This window comes from Notamacropus eugenii, chromosome 1 (genome assembly GCF_028372415.1).
Source record: "Notamacropus eugenii isolate mMacEug1 chromosome 1, mMacEug1.pri_v2, whole genome shotgun sequence".
In the NCBI taxonomy this organism is placed as follows: Eukaryota; Metazoa; Chordata; class Mammalia; order Diprotodontia; family Macropodidae; genus Notamacropus; species Notamacropus eugenii.
This window is the reverse complement of record NC_092872.1, coordinates 587467668-587489245: the sequence shown is the minus strand read 5'-3', so window position 1 is coordinate 587489245 and position 21578 is coordinate 587467668. Positions and strand designations below refer to the sequence as shown.

At 38.5% G+C, this 21578-nt stretch overlaps 1 protein-coding gene across 5 annotated transcripts in view; it reads left to right on the top strand.

Moving 5' to 3' along the window:
- TASP1 (taspase 1) overlaps positions 1 to 5368 on the top strand; it is a 315002-nt gene extending 309634 nt beyond the window's left edge. For all 5 annotated transcript variants that reach the window (XM_072634477.1, XM_072634476.1, XM_072634475.1 and 2 more), the window contains one exon: positions 4391 to 5368. In XM_072634477.1, the coding sequence (XP_072490578.1) occupies positions 4391 to 4503 (113 nt within the window). In that variant the 3' untranslated portion in view covers positions 4504 to 5368. The remainder of the gene's footprint in view (positions 1 to 4390) is intronic.
- The last annotated feature ends 16210 nt before the right edge of the window (positions 5369 to 21578 follow it).

The window sequence follows — 21578 nt, the reverse complement described above, 5'->3', positions numbered from 1 at the left end:
CGATCCTATCTACACAGATCATATCAGACTCTCAAGTAGGACTTGATGTTTCTGGAATCCAGCAATGCATTTGCTAGCTAACCATGGGATTGTATTACGTTGCACAAATGGTGGGATATCTTCTTATATTGCATTCAATCTGGTTTGGAAATAACTTTTTGTGCCTTTTCCTAGTAAAATGCAAGCATCCTTATTCTTCTTATCAGTACTTTCAGAGAAATAGTCTTCATCAAGTCAACAAACATTTGTTGAGCATGTATCACTTACAAGGTGAGAGAGACAGACCAACAGACTACACAGACAATGCCCTAAAGTTACAGTCTAATGGAAGAAGAATGACAAACACTCAAGGGGTTATCATTTTAAAAAGGAAGTTTAAAAGCACTTTGAATGGATGTCTCCTTTTCATTCAGAAATTTCAGGAGGAAGTAATCACTTTCATTTGCAGAGGACAAGGAAGATTTCGTGAAGGAGGTGTCATTTAAGTTTGGTCTTACAGGAAAGGGGAAACTTCAGCCAGAGATGGAGAAGGGGAAAGGGGATATAGATTCCAGTCATTTATTGATATGAAGAAAGCCATAGATATAGAAAAGGGTAGCGTTAAAAAGGGGATGGGAGGGTGGAAAGTAATTTATTTTGGCTGGAGGTTGTGTCATGATGGATAGAATGCTGTACCTGGAGTGAGGAAGACTGAGTTCGAATCCACCCTAAGATTCTTACTGGGCTGTGTAACCCTGGGCAAGTCACTTAGCCTCTTTCTGCCTCAGTTCTGTCATCTATAAAATGGAGATAATAATACTTCTTTAAAAGATTGTTGTGAGGAGCAAATGAGATAATATTGGTAAGGCATTTTGCAAAACTTAAAGTGCTATAAAATGCTATAATTATTATTAATGTTATTAATCTGAACATGTGAAGGTTTAATAGTTGAAATATAGCTAGACAGCCAAATTAAAGAGGATCTTAAGGACCAGCTTCTGAAGTTTATATTTTAGTTTCACAAGTAGTGAATAGGGTAGTCATGAAAGGTTTCTGAACATCTCAGCGCAGTGATCAGAGTGATCCATTAAGAAGATTATGCAGAAAGCAGCATGGGAAATATAATCTTCTTGACGGAAGAGAGTATTTCGTTTTTAGCTTTGTATCTCTAGCACCGTATCTGGCCGGTAGTAGGTATTTAATAAATACTTTCATGAATTGGAGAAGAGATAGACTAAAGATAATAAAAGTGTTGTGCTGAAATTCTGTCTTGTTACGATCCCCCCACTAACCCTACCAGTTATTATAGTAGACAGATATATAAGTAGTCACTGTAAGGTAACAATAGATAAGAAATAGAAATTGAGAGTGTAAAGGGGAAGATAGCAGCAAAACTGCCTCCTAAGTTAAGGCCATGTCCAGAAATGATGTGCTAAATTAGAAGTCACCTGGGCCCCCCAATGGCCCGTTAGTCTACAAGCTGTAGATAAGCTGCAGACATGAGCAGTAAAAATCAGAGAAATATTATGCTAATTAAGGAAGTCCAAGTTGGAATGGATAACTTTGAGATGATATTTGTATATTAATGAGTAAACCCCCATAAATAAGAGGCTGTTACCCCCACCTGAGCCTTGTAAGAATGGGACCCAAAATCCTGCCCCTCTAGCACTTGTCCATCTGCCACAGGTCCATGGTACCTGAGTGCTCCTCACTCCAGTGTGCAGTGACCATTCTACATGCTCCTCTCCTCCCTCTATCTCTTTCTTGCCCTCTACATCCATCTTTCACCTTATTCCCACTCTACTGCAGTGCCATCTGCCTCTGTACTCTCTGTGCCTTATTAAAATGTGACTGGTACATTATTCTCTGCTTGCTGTCAGCATGATCTTTCCCAGAAAATATCCAAAGAATCAGGTTTGTTTTTCCTGACTCCTCTGGGGAGCCCTTTGTGATCCCCTTCTTTAGGCATAAACTAGAATACATGGGCTAGGATTTAATTTGTTTACAGCATACCTTGTTTACAGCATACCTACCCTGGACTAGTTTGGTGCCATGAACCCACTGATTGAAAGCAACAGAGGACAATGAAACTAATTCCTCTACCACCATCTAGAGATCTCCTTTCAGAGTTAGGTCTTAATATACCAATTTGTTTAGGAGGCTGTTAAAATATTCCAGAAAATAATTTAAGGACCTAAACTAGGGTGCTTCCAATGAGAATACAACGGGAGGCCTGGATAGAAGTTATATTGTGCAGAGGCTCAGAAGTAATGGGTGAATGTGACAATTTATGTGGAATGAGAGAGTCAAAGATGACTCCAACATAATGCTCCTCGTATGCTCAGTGAATTAGTGTTGTTATCAATAGAGAAGTGGGAAGGAAGACAATGAGTTCACAGAATCACAGAGTTAGAAGGGACTGCTGGGCCACTGAATCCAACTCATATTTGGACAAGAATCCTTTTGAAAGCCTATGTAGCACATAAATAATAGACCCTATCTTCAGTGAGAGAGAACCTCCTAAAGCAACACATTCCACTTTAAGGTAGCATGAATTATTAGGAAATTCCTTTACATCAAGCCTAACTTTGTCTCACTGCTCTTAGATCTTCCCTCTAGGACAGAATAAGTCTGATCCTTTTTCCATGTGACAATTCTTTAAATACTTGAAGAAAACTTTCTCCCATCCTCCCAAGTCTTCTCTTCTCAAGGCTAAACTTCCTCATTTCCTTCTTATATAGCATGATCTTGAGGTCCTTCATCATCCTAATTATCCTCCTCTGTATGCTCTCAGTCTTATCAGTAGCCTTCTAAAATGTGGCATCCAAGACTGTGTGCAGTATTCCAAATATCTGAAGAGGGAAGAATACCTCAAATCTGTCATCTCACTAGACACTGCAAATCATGTGTTTCTTCTTGCAGCCTATGGTAACATCCTTTTTTTTTGGCCACCATGTTCACTTTTTTGCTTGTTAAATCAAGATGTCGGTGAGCCATTCACATGGAGATAGCAAGAGGGTAGTTGGATATGTGACTGAAGTATAGAGGAAAGGCTGTGGTGGAATATAAATTTGGAAATTATCGGCATAGAGGTGACTTTCAAAATGAAATTAGTGTTTCTTATTTTTGTAGATAAAGAATAGAATAGAAACCAAAGGAGCCATACCAGACAATGGGTGTAAACAAATTTCCCTCTCCTAGTTATAGTATTCTTTAACTCCTAAAATTACTTTAAATTATTTGATATATATTTATATACTTTGTATTTTCTTTTAAGTTTTCATGTTATAGCCCTCCAGTAGAATATAAAGATAGGGACTATTTTGTTTTGGTCTTTGTACCTCTGATGGCAGGTGTTTGGGGAATGTGTCTGGAAGACCTGGGTTCCTGTTTTATCTCTGACACATAATGACTACGTTGACCTTGAACAAATCACATCCTTTCAGTGACCCAAGTCATTTGAAGACTGTAAGTTGCAGAACTGTTGTGGATCTGCTTTAGTGGAAAGTGTTTCCTCGTTGGGAGTTATATAACTGATGAAATCACAAATCTGTGCCACTCTTTTAAAAAGTTTATTGAATTTAATTTTGAATAGCATGTGTTTTTGAAACCCCCAAATTAATACCACAATTGTAGCTTGGGCCTTAAATCATAATATACCAAAATTTTAACTTCTATATTTTGTGATCTTTAGTATTACATACTTGCCTCTTGTGTATATTTTTGTTCTCCTAAGAATATTAGCCATTTTGTAGCTTTTAATTTTAAATGTTGATAGCTCTTTGAATGTTTTTTGCCTCAGGGATTATGAAGAGATAATATATATGGGATTGTAGGCTAAAGTTATTATGACCTGAGAGATTGGTGGCTGTTTCTGTGATTCCAGTAGAAGCTCTTCCCTGTGTCCTATCTCAGAGTCCAACTGAAAAGCCAGCAAGTTGTTAAGTTCTATTGGCTTTATCTCTGTAATATCTCGTGTATCTACCTATTATTTCTTTATCATCCAAGTCCTTACTATTCATCAGGACTCTTCCCCTTTCCAATCTGTTTCCCTGTCATATTGATCACATTGTTGTAATTCCCCTTGGTCATGTCGTTTTTCCACTAAGAACTGTTAAATAGCTCCCTATTAATTAATGCTTGTGGAAGGAGGTTCATCTTTCCTCTAGGACCCTCCAAAACTATAATGAACATCATTTAATCTTATTTTGATGATCCATAATGCACTTCAGTAGCCTGCAACATCCCAGTGATCATCCTTGACATTAGTTATTTTTACTTGTCGATGTGCAGACGTATCAGGTACTAAGCGAGATCTAGTGACAGAATCATGGCCAAATCAAGTTCCTTTTTTTTTCTTTTTCATAGTGGGTGCAGCACTACTAACATTCTCACCATTTTTTTTTCACAGACTCATATTTCAAGACTTCCTCCTGGTGCTGTAGCAGGACAGTCAGTGGCAATCGAAGGAGGAGTTTGCCGCCTGGAGAGCTCGGTGAACTGAACCCCTCTGGCTCAGCATGAAGTGTTTAAATGGCACTTGGGGGCCTGAGCTGGTTTTTTTTAACAGATATTGGGTATTTTATTCTCATTTTATCATTCTTATTGCAACCATGTGCACCATAACTTGAGACACAAGTGCTGCTGTAGTCTCTACCCTTAGTGATGTGTGAGTGTGTGTGACAGTGTAAGGGTGTGACTATGTGAGCAGATGTGTGTATGTTTCCCCCAGTGGAATAGAATCTCCTTTTTCTCATCGTGCAAATAAAAACCAGGTATGATTAAATTAACATCATAAAATTTACACAATGTTTACAAAAATGAGCTAAATTTGCAGGAAAAACATTTTGATTTATTAAAACTGTAGCAACTGTCTTTCCTGTTAAGTTTGAGATGAACAGAATTGGTAGCTAGTTGTTTATACGATTGAACAGTGGTTGTGCTACATTTATTATAATAATTAATGATAAAGGTTCTTTATTTTTTAATGGTTTAAGTGAATCCATTGACGACTTAAACCCTTATTCTCATCCCTAATACAGGGCATTTTTCTTTAACAAAAGAATGGTTTCAGTGAAACAATCTAGCCAAGAATTAAGGCCAGACATTTTTAAAACTAGTCTTATGATAAAGGTTGTACCTCTTTCCTCAAGCTTTTAGAAGCGTAAATGTTGCATAGCTTCAAGCTCTATGTACTATATTATGAAATTACCTAAAGATAGAGTACAGTAATGCACAGTCTTTAGTTTGTGTATAATGGAATATTATTTGCAATGTAACACTGTAAATACGACAACAAAGTTTATGGAGAGATTCAATATTATCTTTGTTCTTGTTTAAATATATTTTTAAGATAAAGGTGCAAAAATAAAACAAACATATTACTGTCTGTGATGTGTGTGTCTTTTTCACAGGCTTTTATAACTTTAACTCTTTGGGCCAGGACTGGCAGGCTTTTTTGAGCTTTCCTAGAAAGGTGACTTTTTCTAAAGACCAAGCATGAATTCCACTAAATACATAAAATCATTTGTTGCTTCAACCATTCTTAAAGTCCCCTTCTGACTTTTTGCTGATTGCATAAGAAATGATAATAAATTATTCTTTAAATTTAGTGATTTTTTTAATAAATGATCATGCCACGAAAGATCAATTTTTAGATGAGGTAAAAGACACTTCTGTAGAAATTGTATTGCTAACTCAAAAGAGATCATTTAGCTGATACTTCTCAGAAGATGAAAATCTTGGGGGGTTTTTTTTGATGTATGAAAAAGGATTATCAAAAAGATGCTAAAGATAGACTTGCACAATGAGACAGGAAGTCCTATAATCATGACTCTGGATGGGCGCTGATATAGTCCAGGAAGAAATTATACACTTCACATCAATGTATGGTAAAATTATAAAGGAAAGGCAAGCAAAATGAAGTGGGTATAAATATGAATGATTTGGCAGTTGCCAGCTTTGTATTCATCATACAGGCAATTATTGCATTTGTTTTTGCTACTTTCTGGTAGACAAGTTGGTGCCATAATGTATCTGTTTTTCATTCTTAATAAGGTTACAAAGTTAGCAGGGTTGGGATTACTGGTAGGGAGTCTTTGTCCTCAAGCATTTTCAAAGACGTTACCTGTTGGGCAGTGTTCCTTCAGGAACTGGACTGAGTATGTATAACTATTAGGACACTGGAGTTTGAAAATCATCTCATGTATTTCACTAGGAATGCTTTTTCTTTCATCTACCTTTTGCCTTTATTTCACTCCCATTGAAGAGATTTGTTTTTAAAGTTCTTTTTTACGAAGATAAAAAATAGTTTGCTTTCAACAATCACAGTCAGTTCAGAACACTTGATTTAAAAAACAATAAAGGTTATATATCCCACCCCTCTCCTGACCAGTTCTCCAACTACATTTATTTTTTCAACCTAAATACCTTGTGTAAGCAAGTTAAACTAGTTAAACTTAGAACTAATAGGTTTTTTAAAAAATCCTTTTAAACAAAACAGGGAAATTTGCTCCTAGAGAGGAGCATAGGGTAAAAAAGAGAATAGTGAAAAACTGAGGGTTTTTGGATTTTTTTTTTTGTTACCATACTTGGAGTTGACTTTCTTTCACACAAAAGTAGAAGCTGATAAGAAAATAAGCACCATGTGCTCATCTGGCCAATGTCAACAAGATTCAGAAACAGCTGTATTTGAAATATCTATTTGTTATTCCATGGACTGTTTAATCAAACCAGTAAACACTCACTTGGATTTCTAGAGCCCCTTTCCTCTGAAGAGCTTAGCAGCAGATTCCAGCTTCCATGAAGATGGATGGTCAGGTCAGACCTAGCGTGAACATTATTTATTTCAGAGTGGTAAATAGCTCTTTTATTGAGCTTTCCCTTCCCTTTTCTGTCTGATACAGTGATTCATTTTCCATCTAAGCATTGTTGAGCCATATAATGTTGCAAATAATTAAAGCTTACCACTTGAAGTGCCAAAATAGAGATCTTTATCAGATTACACATTCTCTTATTAAGTAGAGGATGTTGAACACAATTTTCTTGATTTATCCAAGGTCGTCACTGTGAACATCACTCACTGATTATTCAAATTATATTGTGCAATACAGCACTGTCCTCAAAGTGTATTTAGGCTTCCTCTGTTTTCCCCTACAATAAATAGATATAGACTATGGTGCCTTGTTTGATTTCTGAGGGGGTGGTTGGGAGGACTAATTTTTTTTGTCACCATTTTTGCCATCAATTATCACTTTTTATTGCTGTCAGTATACCATGTTCTATCAGCAGCTTTGTTTTTTGTTAAATGACTGCTATTAATGTACTGTGGTCTTGGAAACCAGATGAGGTCCATAAGACGTCGCCTATGAGCGAAGTTCCCTAAACTTCAATTTATCAAATTTGTGATCTCTTTTTTGGCTGCTTTGACACTTTTTTGGCCTGCTGTAGTTCTCAGCTATATTCTGAATAGCTTAGATTGCCAGTTAAGTGATATAAGTGAAGATGTATACATGATATCTCCTGATACATACATGTTCTTACCATATCTTGTTACCATTAAAAATATACCAAAAAAACCCATTTGGTTTATGGGAATTTCCCCACCCCCCATCCCATGGACAGAAGATACATGTAAATAACAATTTCCTCCTAAAAGACTGTGAAATTTTCTTTTATAAATTCCTTGAGGTCCAGGACTATTTGTCTTTGACCTAGCCCAAAACCACTATTTAATAGGCTTTGATAAATGTTTGTTGAATTGAATTATATCTAAAGGTCAATTGTTATTAATCTTTAAAATTTAACTTTCCATAATCTCTAATGGATTATTTACTTTGTAGATTAGACATAGAAATTTGGGGGTAGCTAGATAGGACTGATAGGCAATGTGCTTGCCACTGCCAGACTTCATGGTCAACTAGCTACCACATGCATCCTGTTCTGAAATGGAGGGACAATTGAGGAGAATGCACATTTTCATTGTAATTTTATATTATGAAGACTATGATAGCTATACAATATTCTTCTTTCTGTATCATTTTGTCCTGCATATTTGATGCCTTCAGCCATGCGCATTTGGTGATTTTATTTCGTATTGCATTCCATCCTTGTAAGGTTCATAGTATATGTAATTATTCTTAATAATCAATCTGTTTGACCTTGGCAAATAGAATATCAAAGCTAAAACTAGCACCTGGTTTAAATCTAGATCTAGTAGTAGTTCTTCTAGCAGACTCTTAAAGGATGGCTCCTGTTTTCTTAAGTTATTCTTTATTTAATTTGAATACATAACTCAGTTATAGTCTGAGTCAGTCCACTGGCATGTCTGAATCCCCTGGACTTTGTCAGGAAGAGGAAAGAATAAGCTCTGCAGGAGATTTTAGGGAAAGTATACTGCTATTTTCATGGCTCTGAATTTCTCCCAGAATTGCACATCATTGCTGGAAGGAACTTTAGAGCTCAAGTCCAAATCCCTTGTTTTACAGATGAGGAAATAGGGTCCATTTCTATGAAAAATGACCAAGAGTTTATAGGGCAAGCATAGAGACAGAAGTCTTTCTGGCTGTTACACTCACCAAAAAAATTATAAAATCTTACAGCTTGTTGGTGTATTTCAGAGGTAATCTAGTCCAATCATTAACTAAATCGTCAGTCCTGCCTGCAACATCCGAAGGAAATTTTTGTCCAGTTCATTAATGTGAAAAGCATTTATTAAGTGCTCCTGCAATCCAAGGACACAAACGTCTATGAAGTTTCTTAACGAAGACACTCTGTATCCTCACTCTGAGTCATGTCCACTGACTGTTCCCTGTGCCTAGAACACCCTCCTCATTTCTGCTTCCTGGCTTTCCTGGCTTCTTCCTTCAAATCTCAGTTAACTTCTCACCTTCTACAAGAAGCCTTTCTCATTTTTCCTTAATATAATTTTTTTCCCTCTGAAGCTTCCCAATTTACCCTGTATATATCTTGATTGTAGAAAGTTATCTGCAAGTTATTTTCCTAATTAGATTGTAAGCTCCTTGAAAGGGGAGACTTTTTTTCCTTTTTATTTCCTCAGAACTTATCTCAATATCTGTCACATAGTAGGTGCTCAATGATTGGTTGTTGTCCTTTGTGCTTGAAGAGGACCAAAATTGCATCACTGTGTTGGGGTCAAGGTACAGTGTGTCTTACTGGCTGTTCAGACCAATACAAGCTCAGAAAGCTCTACTACAGGTCAGACACAAACAGTCCATATGGACATGTGGAGTAAAGAAGGGTCTAAATTTATGCATCTCCTTTTCTGTCTGTTTGGTTTTGAGCTACAACACTTCTGCTTTGCTCAGAGCACAATGCCTTTGGTATAGGCATGCCACACTATGTCAGCATCTCCCATGTTTCTTGAGAGGACTTGAGAGTGTCCTTCTGTCACTTCTGACCTCCATACGAATGTTTGCCTTGTACGAATTCTCCATAAAATAATATTTTAGGGCATTTAGGCAAATGTAATTTGGCTCTTGTACTCTCTGTAGCAGAGTTTGAATGCTTGACAGTTTAGCTTGGGAGAGGATTTCAGTGCCTGGTACCTTATCTTGCCATGTGAGTTTCATAATCTTCCTAAGACAATTCAAATGGGAGTGATTTCGTTTCCTGGCATGGCTCTTGTATACTGTCCATATTTCACAGGCATACAATGAGGACAACACAAGAGCTCTGTAGACCTTCCACTTGGTAGGCAGCCTAGTATCTCCTCTCTCACGCTTTGCTTTGGAACCTCTCAAACACTGAGCTAGCTCTGGCAATGCATGCATCAGCCTCATCATCTATGTGTTATCCTTGTACATCCTTCTTTCTTGAGGACCAATGACATCATGAGGGGGATGTTTTGATTTGTGAGTGAATTGGATTTAAGTGAGACAGAGCTGTGCAAAGTCATTAGACTCACTCTCCTCCAGAGTCTCTGGAGTCCAGTAGCAAGACAAAAGTGAAGATGATGGTGATGTCCCCCATCATCTATGTGGACATCCCTGTAAAGAATATTGCCAAAGTAGTAAACTTATCCGCAGAATTCAAAATTTCTCTTTTTGCTGTAACCAATGATTCCATTTGCAGATGGTGTAGTGCTGGCTGGCTGTTTTCTTGTATTAATTTTTCAGGCCTAGAGGCCTGTGTGGGCTACCCGAGTCTTCTTACCTCACCTCCGAGGTCTTCGGTTGGCCAAAACCGGATGCTCATATGAGAGAAAGGACGTTCCAGAGTCGAACAAGGGTTGAGCTTTATTTCAGGGTCTCGGTTACAAGTGCAGGGGAGTCTTCCTTAGGAGGAAGAGGGGGAGATTTCCTAAGGAGGCTAAGATCTTAAGGGATTGGAAGTAGAAATACAAGTGGGGAGAGAGGGGGAGGGAAGAGAGGAAAGAAGAGAAGCGGAGCCTACTGTCCTCTTGGCTCCTCACGTGCTAAGAGAGCTTTCAGGCTTCCTCAATCCTACTTAACCTTCAGCCGCATAGTTTGCATCTGAATACCGTGCTGTTAGATAACTAGGTGTGCTCCAATACGGGACAATCTCGAGGGCGGGGAGAGCTCTCTCCCATCACGTTTCTCACGGGAAGAGGCGGAATTACTCGAGATAGCTCGGTTCACCTCGATTCCCAGCCGTTTCCTGGGGGGGTCTCGTGAGAGCTCTAAGATTTAGAAGCTCCCACCTTTACCCGCCTGAGACTGTCCACATGGAATTGAGCTTCCAATCCCAACATTAATTGTCAGGCCAAAATTAGCACAAGTGGCAAAGAACTGATCCATACTTTGCTGCATCTCAGTCTCGGAGGCTGCACTGAGTGAACAATCATCTGCAAACCAAAAGTCACAAATCAACTCTCCCTCCACTTTAGTCTTATTTTGTAGCCTTTTCAAGTGAATTTACTGTCAGTGCAGTAGGCGACCTTGGTGCTGTTATCATTCTTCTTGAAAGCATCCGATATCTCTGAAAATATCATGTGAAAAAGCATAGGAGCCAGCACACAGCTCCCATTCACTCCATTGGTGACTGGGAAAGCACAAGAGTATTGTCTGTTATCTAGAACCCATGACAGCATGCCATTGTGAAACTGGAATACAATGAACTTCTCTGGGCAACCAAAATTTTGCCCTGATCTTCCACAAGCCCTCACAACTGAGAGTATCAGAAGCTTTGGTCAGAGTAACAGACATTGTAAATGGAGTGTTCTGTTTCTAGCATTTCTGGAGTTTTCAGGCAGCAAACATCTTATTGATCATTCCTCAGCACTTTCTGAAGTCACACTGGCTCTTGGGTAGATTATCATCTTCTAGGTGAAAATCAGCCTATTAACAAACACTCTGATAAGAATCTGGCCAGTGATGACTAAGAGAGAAACCCCCATATGACTGTCACAGGACAAACTTTTTCATTTTCCTTTATAGAGATGGACAATAGAAACATCCTTATCCTTCTGGGTGATAATCTCCTCTTACCATATAACCCAGAAGATTTCAGTCACCTTTTGTATGAGCAGTGGACCCCACCTAGTAAATCTCTGTGGAATAGAATCAGCACCAGGTGCTTTGGCTACATGGGAGGTGCCTAACAGCATACAGAAACTCTTCTTCAGGTGGAAGTTTGAGTAGAGAGGGATCAACTTCAACACTTCAACCTGAGGTATACAGTCTATGGCTTCAGTATTGGCTGATGATGATCTATTGAGAACACAGGTTAGGGAGAGGGGGGTACAAAAATGGCAGAGAAAAGGTAGGGACTCACCTGAGTTCTCTCAAATTTCTCCAAATAACTTTAAATAGTACCTCAAAACAAATTCTACAGTGGCAGAACCCACAAAAGGATGTGGTGAAACAATTGTCCAGCCCAAGACAACTTAGAAGGTTGACAGGAAAGGTCTTATAATGGAACATAGCACAAGGAATAACCTAGCAAGTCAGCAGCAGGCCCTGGGGCAACAGAATTGGCAAGAGAGGCTTTGGGAGCACTCAACCATAGACAGTAAGGGGGTTGGGCAACTGATCAGAAGGTTGGGTGACAGAATCAGGGGACCCTTTGCTGGCACTGGGTACAGATTTCTTTCATTGCCCATACATGGATTAGGGTTGTAGTCCTGGGTTGTAGTCCCCAGGCAAGGAGGAATATGAGCACACCAGAGTTTGCAGCAACAAAAGGAAAATGTGAAGTCCCAAAGAAGGGAACCATTTCCATTTCCTCTAAACTTAAGTAAGTATTCTTAACAAGTCACCGGTCCAGACTAAAAAAAATCTTTATATTCAAGGTATCATGGTTATTCTGAAACCTGATATCTGAATCTATTCTTAATTTCCCCCTTTTTTTAAAGAGGAAAATATTTCCCTTCTGTTCTCACCCCATCCCCAATCTCAAGGTATTAGGCAGAGTTAAGGCAGATGCTTTCTCTAAAGTTTGTGGGAAGTTCACTATTCATTGGTCCAAATGGATAAACAAGAGACTCCTATGCTGACCACTCAGTTTTTCAGCACCAGAATGCTAGTGACTGGCTCAAAAGATTACAAACCAAAGCAATGACTTAATGTAGACCTTGCCCAGACAGTCACTGAAGACAGTGCACTTGGCTTCTAGAAAACTATCAGCCAAGTCTAAGGTAGTTCCTAGAGTCCAGAAGTGGAACTCCTGGAAAGGAAAATGACCATGGTGGTTTCTCCTTCAGAAAGAAGAGTCACTACAGCACAAAAACCACAGTGGGGAAAACCAAGGAAAACTAGACAAATATTTCCTTAATCTTGAAAACTATAGGACTTTCTTAGTTTGTCTACAACACCTCAGAGGAAATGAAGAAAAAGAACACTTTTGAATGGTAGGCTTGACATCCAGTGCTGTCACCATGGAAGAGACCCAAGGTCTTCCCTGAAGTAGACTTTAATGGTTGAACCTATTTGCTTAAGAAAGCAGAAGAGGGGAACATTATTTTGAGATTTCAAGTTTGGCACATAGGTTTCTTTTTAATCATTCATCTCTTGCATCCACTTATCATCCACTTATCTCCACTTATCTCTACTGTAGTCTACCCTCCTTTTCTCCTGCCTGGAATACTTCAATAACCTCTAATCTTTCCCTCCCCATCTCTAATTTTTCCAGTATCCAAATTGTCTTTTACACATCTGCAGAAAGAATACTGCTGTCTTAGAGCATCGATTTAACCATGTCACTCCTCAACTCAATAAATTTTGGTGACTCACTATTGCTTCTGGGATAAAATACAAACTCCTCTACTTGCCATTTTAAACCCCTTCACAATCTGGCTCCAGCCTACTTTTCCAGACTAATTACACATTACTCCCTCTCATGGACTCTCTATTCTAGCCAAACTGGCTAACTTCCTGTTTCCCAAATTCAATGTTCCATCTTCTACTTCCATGATTTTGCCCAAACTGTTCTCCATTCCTGGAATATATTCTCTTCACCTCTCTGCCTTTCACAGTCTTAGATTCTTTCAGGGCTCAGCTCATTTGCTACCACAACTGTGAAGGCATTCCTTACCCACTTAAATGTCAGTGTTCATCAAATTATCTTGTATACAACTTTCTTTCTCTCTCCCTTCCTTCCTTCCTTCCTTCCTTCCTTCCTTCCTTCCTTCCTTCCTTCCTTCCTTCCTTCCTTCCTTCCTTCCTTCCTTCCTTCCTTCCTTTCCTTCTTTCTTCCTATCTACCTACCTATCTATCTAGCTTACCTTTATGCATTTATCTTCATTCATTCATTTATCTACATGTTGTATTTCCATGTACAATGTAGATTCCTTGAGGGCAAGGACTATTTTCCTTTTTTTTGTTTTGTTTTGCATCTTGTTGAACACAATGATGTAGTAGGTGCTTCAGAAATGTTTGTTGAATTGGATTGAATTGAATTAAGTGCTTATACATAATATTCTGCATGGTGACATATTAAATATTGGGGGGTGTAGAGGAAAGAACACCAAATTGTCAGTTAAAAGATTAGGATTCTAGATCATTTTGCCCAAAGGCTGGACCAATCACCTCAGCCTTCTTGGCTTAAGTTTCCTGATCTACAAAAGGAGAAAACTGGACTAGATGATGTCTAAAATTCTATATTTTTATGATTCAGGCTGTACAACCATGCACTATGTTCATGGATCATAGACTCTGAAGCTAAAAGAAACCTTAAGAGAGCATCTAGTACAAGCCTTTCATTTTACAGATGAAGAAATTAAGACCCACAGCAATGACACAGCCTGCCCAAGGTCCCTTACCTATTAAATATCAGAGCTGAGCTTCAAACCAGTTCAACTAGATCCTGGCATTCAATTGTTCAGTTGTGTCCAACTCTTCATGACCCCATGGACCATAGCACACCCAGGCCTTCCTATCTTCCACTATCTCCCAAAGTTCTTACAAGTTCATGTTAATTTTTCCATGACACTATCTATCCAACTCATCTGCTGCCATCCCCTTCTCATTTTGCCTTCAATCTTTCCCAACATCCGGGTCTTTTCCAATTTAGTCCTATCTTCTTATTATTTGGCCAAAGCATTTAAGCTTCAGCTTCAGTATTTGACCTTCTAATGAATAGTCTGAATTAATTTCTTTATCCTAGGGCAGATTTTTTAAACCTTTTCTGTGTCATGACCCTTTTGACAGTCTGACAACTATCCCTTCTTAGGATAATGTCTTTAAATAAATAAAATGAAATATATAGGATCACAAAGGTTAAAAATTCACAGATCCCTAGATTAAGAACTCACATCCACAATATCTCTCACATCAATCCCTTTTCTCCATTTACATGACCCAGAGTTTGTCACTTCTCACCTGGACTATTGCAATAGCTTCCTAATTGATATTTCTGCCTCAAGTGCTTCCTCTCTGCAATTCATTCTCCACAAATCTACCAAAGTGATATCCCTAAAGCACAGGTCTGATCTTGACACTCCTTTATTCAATGAAATCTAGTTACCTGTGATGTCTAGGATCAAATACGAACTCCTTTGTTTGGCATTTAAAGTCCAAACCCATCCCAGCTCTTGTCTTACATTACTTCCCTTCATGCATGCTTTGGTCCATCCAAACTAGTCTTCTGGTTATTTTTTCACACCCAATATCTCATCTTATTTGTGCCCCTTCATGGATTTTCTCCCATGCTTACAATGTACTATATTTTCATCTGTCTCTTAGAATCCCTAGTTCTCTTCAAAGTTCAGCTCAGACACATTCTCCTTCCTACACAAGACCTTTCCTGATTACCTCAACTGCTATTTCTGTCTCTGTATGTCTCTCTTATATATATACACACACACACACACACACACACACACACACACACACACCTTTGCATTTATTATATATATATATATATATATATATATACATATACATATACATACATACACATTCAGAATGTAAACTTGAGGGAAGGGACAAATTCATTTTTTGTCTTCACATACTTACTGCTAAAAACAGTGCTTTGTAGTATCAAAGCTGAAATAAATGTTTTCTGATTTATTGAGAGGGTACTAAAAGCTGGCAGATGTGATTATTAAACCAGTGTTAGTGATCTTTAAGGAGCAACTAAGTGGTGCAGTGGATAGAGTGCCAGGTCTGGAGTCAGGAAGATTCATTTTCCTGAGTTCAAATCTGACCTCAAACACTTACTATCTGTTTGACCTTGGGCAAGTCACTTAACCCTGTTTGCCTCCATTCTCTCATCTATTAAATGAGCTGGAGAATGAAATGCAGTATCTTTGCCAAAAAAAGAGAAAAAGCCCAAATGGGGTCACAAAGAGTTGGACATGACTGAAATGACAGAACAGCAACAAAAGTGATCTTTAAAAGGTTAAATAATGTAAATTTCCAGAGAGGAAAATGTCTTGATTTTTTAAAAAGAGAAGTGAAATATGAAAATGATAGGTCAATGGCCATTACTTCTCTTCCTATAAAATTCTATACTGTATTATTGGTGGTGGTGGTAGTTGTCCTTTGATCTCAAAGAGGGCCAAAATGACATCACTATGTTAGAGTCAATTTACAACGTGTCTAACTGTGACTGATCAGACCAATATGAGCTTGGAATGTTCTACCACGGGTCAGGCACAAATAGTCCATGTGAACATTTGGGGTGGATTCTCTAAATTTGTGCATTTCACATTTCTTTTGGAGCCACTTCAATTCTGCTTTGCTCATAGTGCACAGCACCTTCTTTGATGTGGGCAGTCCTATGCCAGGGTCTCCCATGTCACACAATCAATCCCAAAGTTCTTAAGAGAAACCTTGAGAGTGACCCTGTGTCACTTACTCTGACCACCATGTGAACACTTGTCCTGTGTGAGTTCTCAATAAAATAGACTTTTTGGCAAGTATACGTTTGGCATTTGAACAACATGGTCAGCCCATCAGAGTTGCACTCTCTGTGGCTGAGTTTGAATGCTGGGCATGTTAGTTCAAGAAAGGAAAATAATATGGATGATATCTTTTGATTTGTGAATAAATTGGATTTGTGAGGCAGAGTTGCACAAAGCTGTCAGCCTCACTTTCTCTTCACAGACCAGTAATGGCAGGACAGGGTCAAGATGGCTTGAGAAACAGTGAGTGACCTTAGCATCTTTGATGTCTAACCAAGCTCCAAAGCACTCCATAGCACCTGCTTTGGCTGCTTTCATGGCCATTGGAATAAATTGTTCTCATCAATGAATTTCTAGGTAGAATGAAAATCTAGGTGGAATTTCTCTACCTTATCAAGAACAGATCATGCTAGACTAGCATTGTTTCTTTTTCTGACAAGGTTATTATGATTTTGTTATAGACCAAGTTAGCCTAAGTTTCAACAAAACACTCAGCAAAGTTTCTCAATTTATTCTTATGGAAAAGCTGGAAAGACGTCTAGACAATAGTACCAATAGGTAAATTCAGAATTGGTTCAATGACTAGACAGAAAGAATAGTCATCACAGATCAATATCAACTTAGAAGGAATTCTCTACTGGAGCACCTTGGGTACTAGGCCCTTTGGTGTTTAACACTTTATCCATTACATGGATAAAGGTATAAATGGCATGCTCATCAAGATGACAGTTGAGAGGGACAGATAACACTGAATGACAACATCTCAGCAGTCTTGAACATTTTGTTCAATCTTGTAATATAAAATTTTAAAAGGATACATGTAAATTCATGAAATAATGAAGTTTTTTTAACCTAAGTTAAAAATGCAGAAAATGTGGCTAGATTAGTTTTTCGGAAAAAAAAAGTCTTTGGATTTTAGTGGATTGCAAGTCCAACATGGGTCAACAATGTGATACGGCAGCCAAAAAAGCTAAGGCAATTATACTCTAGGCCTTAGTTAGCCTATATTTGGAATATTATTTTCAGTTCTGGATGCCTTATTTGTCTGGATGCCAAAGGGCATTGATAAACTGGAGAGAATTCAGAACTGTGATTAGAATGGTGCAGGGCCTTAAACCATAAGGAATTCACTTGATGGAAATGGGATATTTAACCTAGAGAAAATTTAAGGGAGATGAAGTTCCTGTTTTTAAGTGCATGAAAGAGAGATTAGAATTGTTTTCCTTGGTCCTGAAAGGTTTAACTAGGAGCGATGGCTAGAAGATATGCTTTTATCTTGATACAGGAAAATTTCCTAAAAACCAGAGCCATCCTAGGATAGAATGGACTTTCTTGTGGAGTAGTGGAATCACCCTGACTAAAAGTGTTCAAATAAAGACTCGATGGGTATTATAGGGTATGCTTTATAGAAGACCTTTTTCAGTATGGATTGGCCTGCACAGCTTCAAAGATCTCTTCCAACTGGGAAGTTTCAAGAACACAAGTATTCAGACTCAAAATCCAACGTCATTTCAACAACTTCATGTTTTACATACTTTGCAGTAGAGGAAGTACACAGGAGGGGTTGTTTGTCTCTGACTTTATAATAATACTAGTCTACATTTATATGAATACTTTTAAGTTTATGAATGTTTTCTCACAAACAGTCATGTGAGGCAGGTAGTAGAAGTATTATTAATTCCATTTTAAAGAAGAGGAGAGTCAAAGATTAAGTGACTTGTACGCAATTACACAGATAGCAAGTATCAGAGTTGAGACCTGAATTCGCATCTTTGTTCTCCATGCCAGTGATCTTTCTTCTATATCCCCACTGTCTCTGTAAGGTTTTATTTATTTATTTTGCAGTTGGCTTTTACTTCAGAGTAGAGCACAGTTCACTTCATTACTTAGTGAAGATTCATAAAGTGGACCCCATCTTTTTACTACTACTTGGGATTCAGGATATTAGGTCATATGAGACGTTGTTGGTCACCGCCCCTTCAACCTTCATTTTGCTTTAAGTTAAATACAATGAAAATGTCATCCAAGATCTTTTTAGCACTTCCAGTGATAGAGTTCATAATCTCCCAAAGTATTCCTTCCTATTAGTGGGTGGCTGCAACTGGACAGTTCCTACTTCTATTGTAGCAACATCTTTGTCTCCGTCATTTCCAGCCACTGGTTCGAGTTCTCTCTGGACAGAAACAAAATAAATCTAACCTCTGTCTTCCATATGACAATCCCTTAGATATTTTAAAACAACTGTCATCCTATCTTCCCCAAACCTTTTTTTCCAACTAAATATTTCCAGTCCTTTACTTTGTTTTTTCATGTGATGTGGTTTCAGAGGCTTCATTATTCTTTTGTCCTTCCTAGATATGCCCCAGATTGTCAATGACCCTTTTAAGAATGGTACCCGTAACTTATCACAGTATTCCAGATATGGTCTGATCAATGCTGAATCCACTTAAACTATATCACATTTTAATAGATGACTTGGATAAAGGCAGAGTTGACATACTCATCAAATTTGCCAATAACACAAAGCTGAGAAAGCTAACAAATACAGTGGATGAAAGAATCAGGATCCAAAAGGATCTTGACAGACTAGATAATTGGGTTTCAACCTAGTAAGATGAAATTCAATAGGGACAAATGCAAAGTCCTGATGTGGATACAAAAACTTCACAAGTATAATGTTGGGCAGCTTTACGCATCACTCCTACCTCTATATTTTCTGCAAATTTCATATTTCTTCAAATCATTGACATAAATATTGAATAAAATAGAACAAAGAGTGGAGTTCTGAAGTCTGTCCACTATAGGCCTCCCTTTAAATTGGAAGATACATTAATCAATAGTCTAGTTCAACCATCTGCAACTGATCCCTGCCCAACTAGTGCTCTAGCATGTTATACTGCCACAAAGGTAATGAGAATAGCCAAGCATTCAAAAGCTGAGGATGACTTCAGGGGAAAGATTTTTCCAGTTCTTGTAACAAAAAGACCCAGGCAGCCAGCCCAGACTTTTAATCTTTTCTTAATCTAAGGCTGGTATCTCAAGGTTGATAGTGGGGAGGGGTCTGTGACTCCTTCAGAAAGGCATTTTTGGACTCAAGATAATTGTTCACCCAGATGCTCCAGTCAATTTATCCCCCTGGCTATCATAATAGCTACAAATGCATTTAACTGGACTTGTCCACATTTCTCCATCTTTTCCGTAAAGATACCATGAGAAACTTTTTCAAAGGCTTTGCTGAAATCAAGATATATTACTTCTGTGTCAGTACCATAACTGACCATTCAAGTATCCCTTTTAAAAAAGAAATAAAGCTACTTTAATAAAAAGTGACCTGGGTCGGGGAGTGGAAGGAAAGCACCAGGGGATATGATGTTCCATGGAAACCAAGTAAAGTCATTGATGGAAAATGGAGTCACCTGGAAAGTTCTGAGCCCTCTCTAAACGAAGGCTTTGAAGGGACTTTATTTATTTCGCAGCCCTCCAGAGGCGAGAGGCAACTGAGGTAATTAATAAGATACTGAGTATTAAAAATTTAAGGGCCTACTCTGTGGCAATCACTGTGCTAAGCACTACAGGTACTAAAAGAGGCAAAGACAATCTCTGCCCTCAAGGAATTCACAATCTAAAGGGGAAGACAAGAAGCAAACAAATATGTTCAGCCAAGCTATAGACGAGATAGCTAGGAAATAATTAAAAGAGGGAGGGTATTAGAATGAAGAGGGATAGAGAAAGAATCGAATTGTAGTTGGAATTTAAAGGAAACCTGGGAAAGGCAGTAGGCAGAGGATTAGGAGGAAGAGTCTTCCAGGCATGATAGCCAGAGAAAATGCTGAGAGAGATTTTGTTTTTGTACATGGAACAGCAAGGAAGCCAGTGTCATTGAGTCGAAGAGTACATGGAGAGTTGTAAGGTGTAAGAAGACTAGAAAGGAGAAACTAGTTAGAAAGGGATTTGAAGGCCAAAGAAGATTTTCTTTTTGATCCTAGAGACAATAAGTAAATAAGTAGCACTGGAATTTATTGAGGAAATGGTGATAAGGTCAGACCTGTGCTTTAAGAAAATCACTTTGGTGGGTGCATAGAGGATAGATTGGAGGGCAGAGAGACTTGAGGAAGGCAGACCCACTGGCACACTATTACAATGGTCCAGGCTTGAGGTGATGAGGTTATGGCAGGAAAGGTAAATTTGAGAATCCTCAGCAGAGAGATTGTAATTAAATCCATGGGAGCCGAGGTTACCAAGTAAAGTAGTATAGAGGGAGAAGAAAAGAAGTCTTAGGACAAAACTCTGTGGGACACCTATAGTTAGAGGAAGTGACCTAGATGGAGATCCAGCAAAGGAGACTGAGGAGTAGACTATTAGGTAGAAGGAGAACCAGGAGAGTGGTGTCCCAAAAATAAAGAGAAGAGAATATCAAGGAGAAGAGAGTGCTCAACAGTGTCACAGGCTACAGAGAGATCAAAGAGAATGAGGACTGAGAAAAGGCCATTGGATTTGACAATTAGAGGATCACTGGTAACTTTGGAGACAGCAGTTTCAATGAAGTCAATAGGTTAGAAGCCAGATTGTGAGGGATTAAGAAGAGAGTGAGAAAGTGCCAAGAACTGGGGATACATATATAAGCAAGCAGGAGTCTTGAGGACCTCACATGCTGGGGTGAGGGAGATAATGCATAAAGGAAAGCTGGCATGGTAAAGAAAATAGGAAAAGAGAGGGTACATATGAAGCAGAATAGTTTGGAAATGGTGTCTGGGAAGTGATGAAGAGATCAAGTTTTGCACAAGAAAAAATGAAAGTTCACCTCTAAATTATCCGGTAACTTCAAGGAAAGAGACCAAGCTCCCACTAGGAGAAAAGGAGATACAAAGTTGATGGTAGAGTATAAATGGGATGATTTGACAGAATGATGGTCAGAAAGCAACCTTGGAGTCTTAGTCCAGGGCAACATAATTCCTCTTCACCTTTGACTTTATGGTGGATATCTTCCATGATGATTACCTCAACATGTCACAAACAAGGAATTTAAAAGGGAATGCAAAGTAAAGGATGGCAGCAAAGTTAGATGAGTATAAAAATGAGTTGGTCAGATGGTGAGAGCTAGGAATGACCAATGGGGATCCTGTGCATTCCACTGTATTCTCTGGATTTCAATAAATCAAGGAAGGCCCACAATATTTTGGATGGATGTCATGTGGAAAACACATAGGAGGGCATGGACAAGAGTTATACCGAATAAGTAAGCAGGAATGGGTTTTGTTCTTCATCGTTTAAGTGA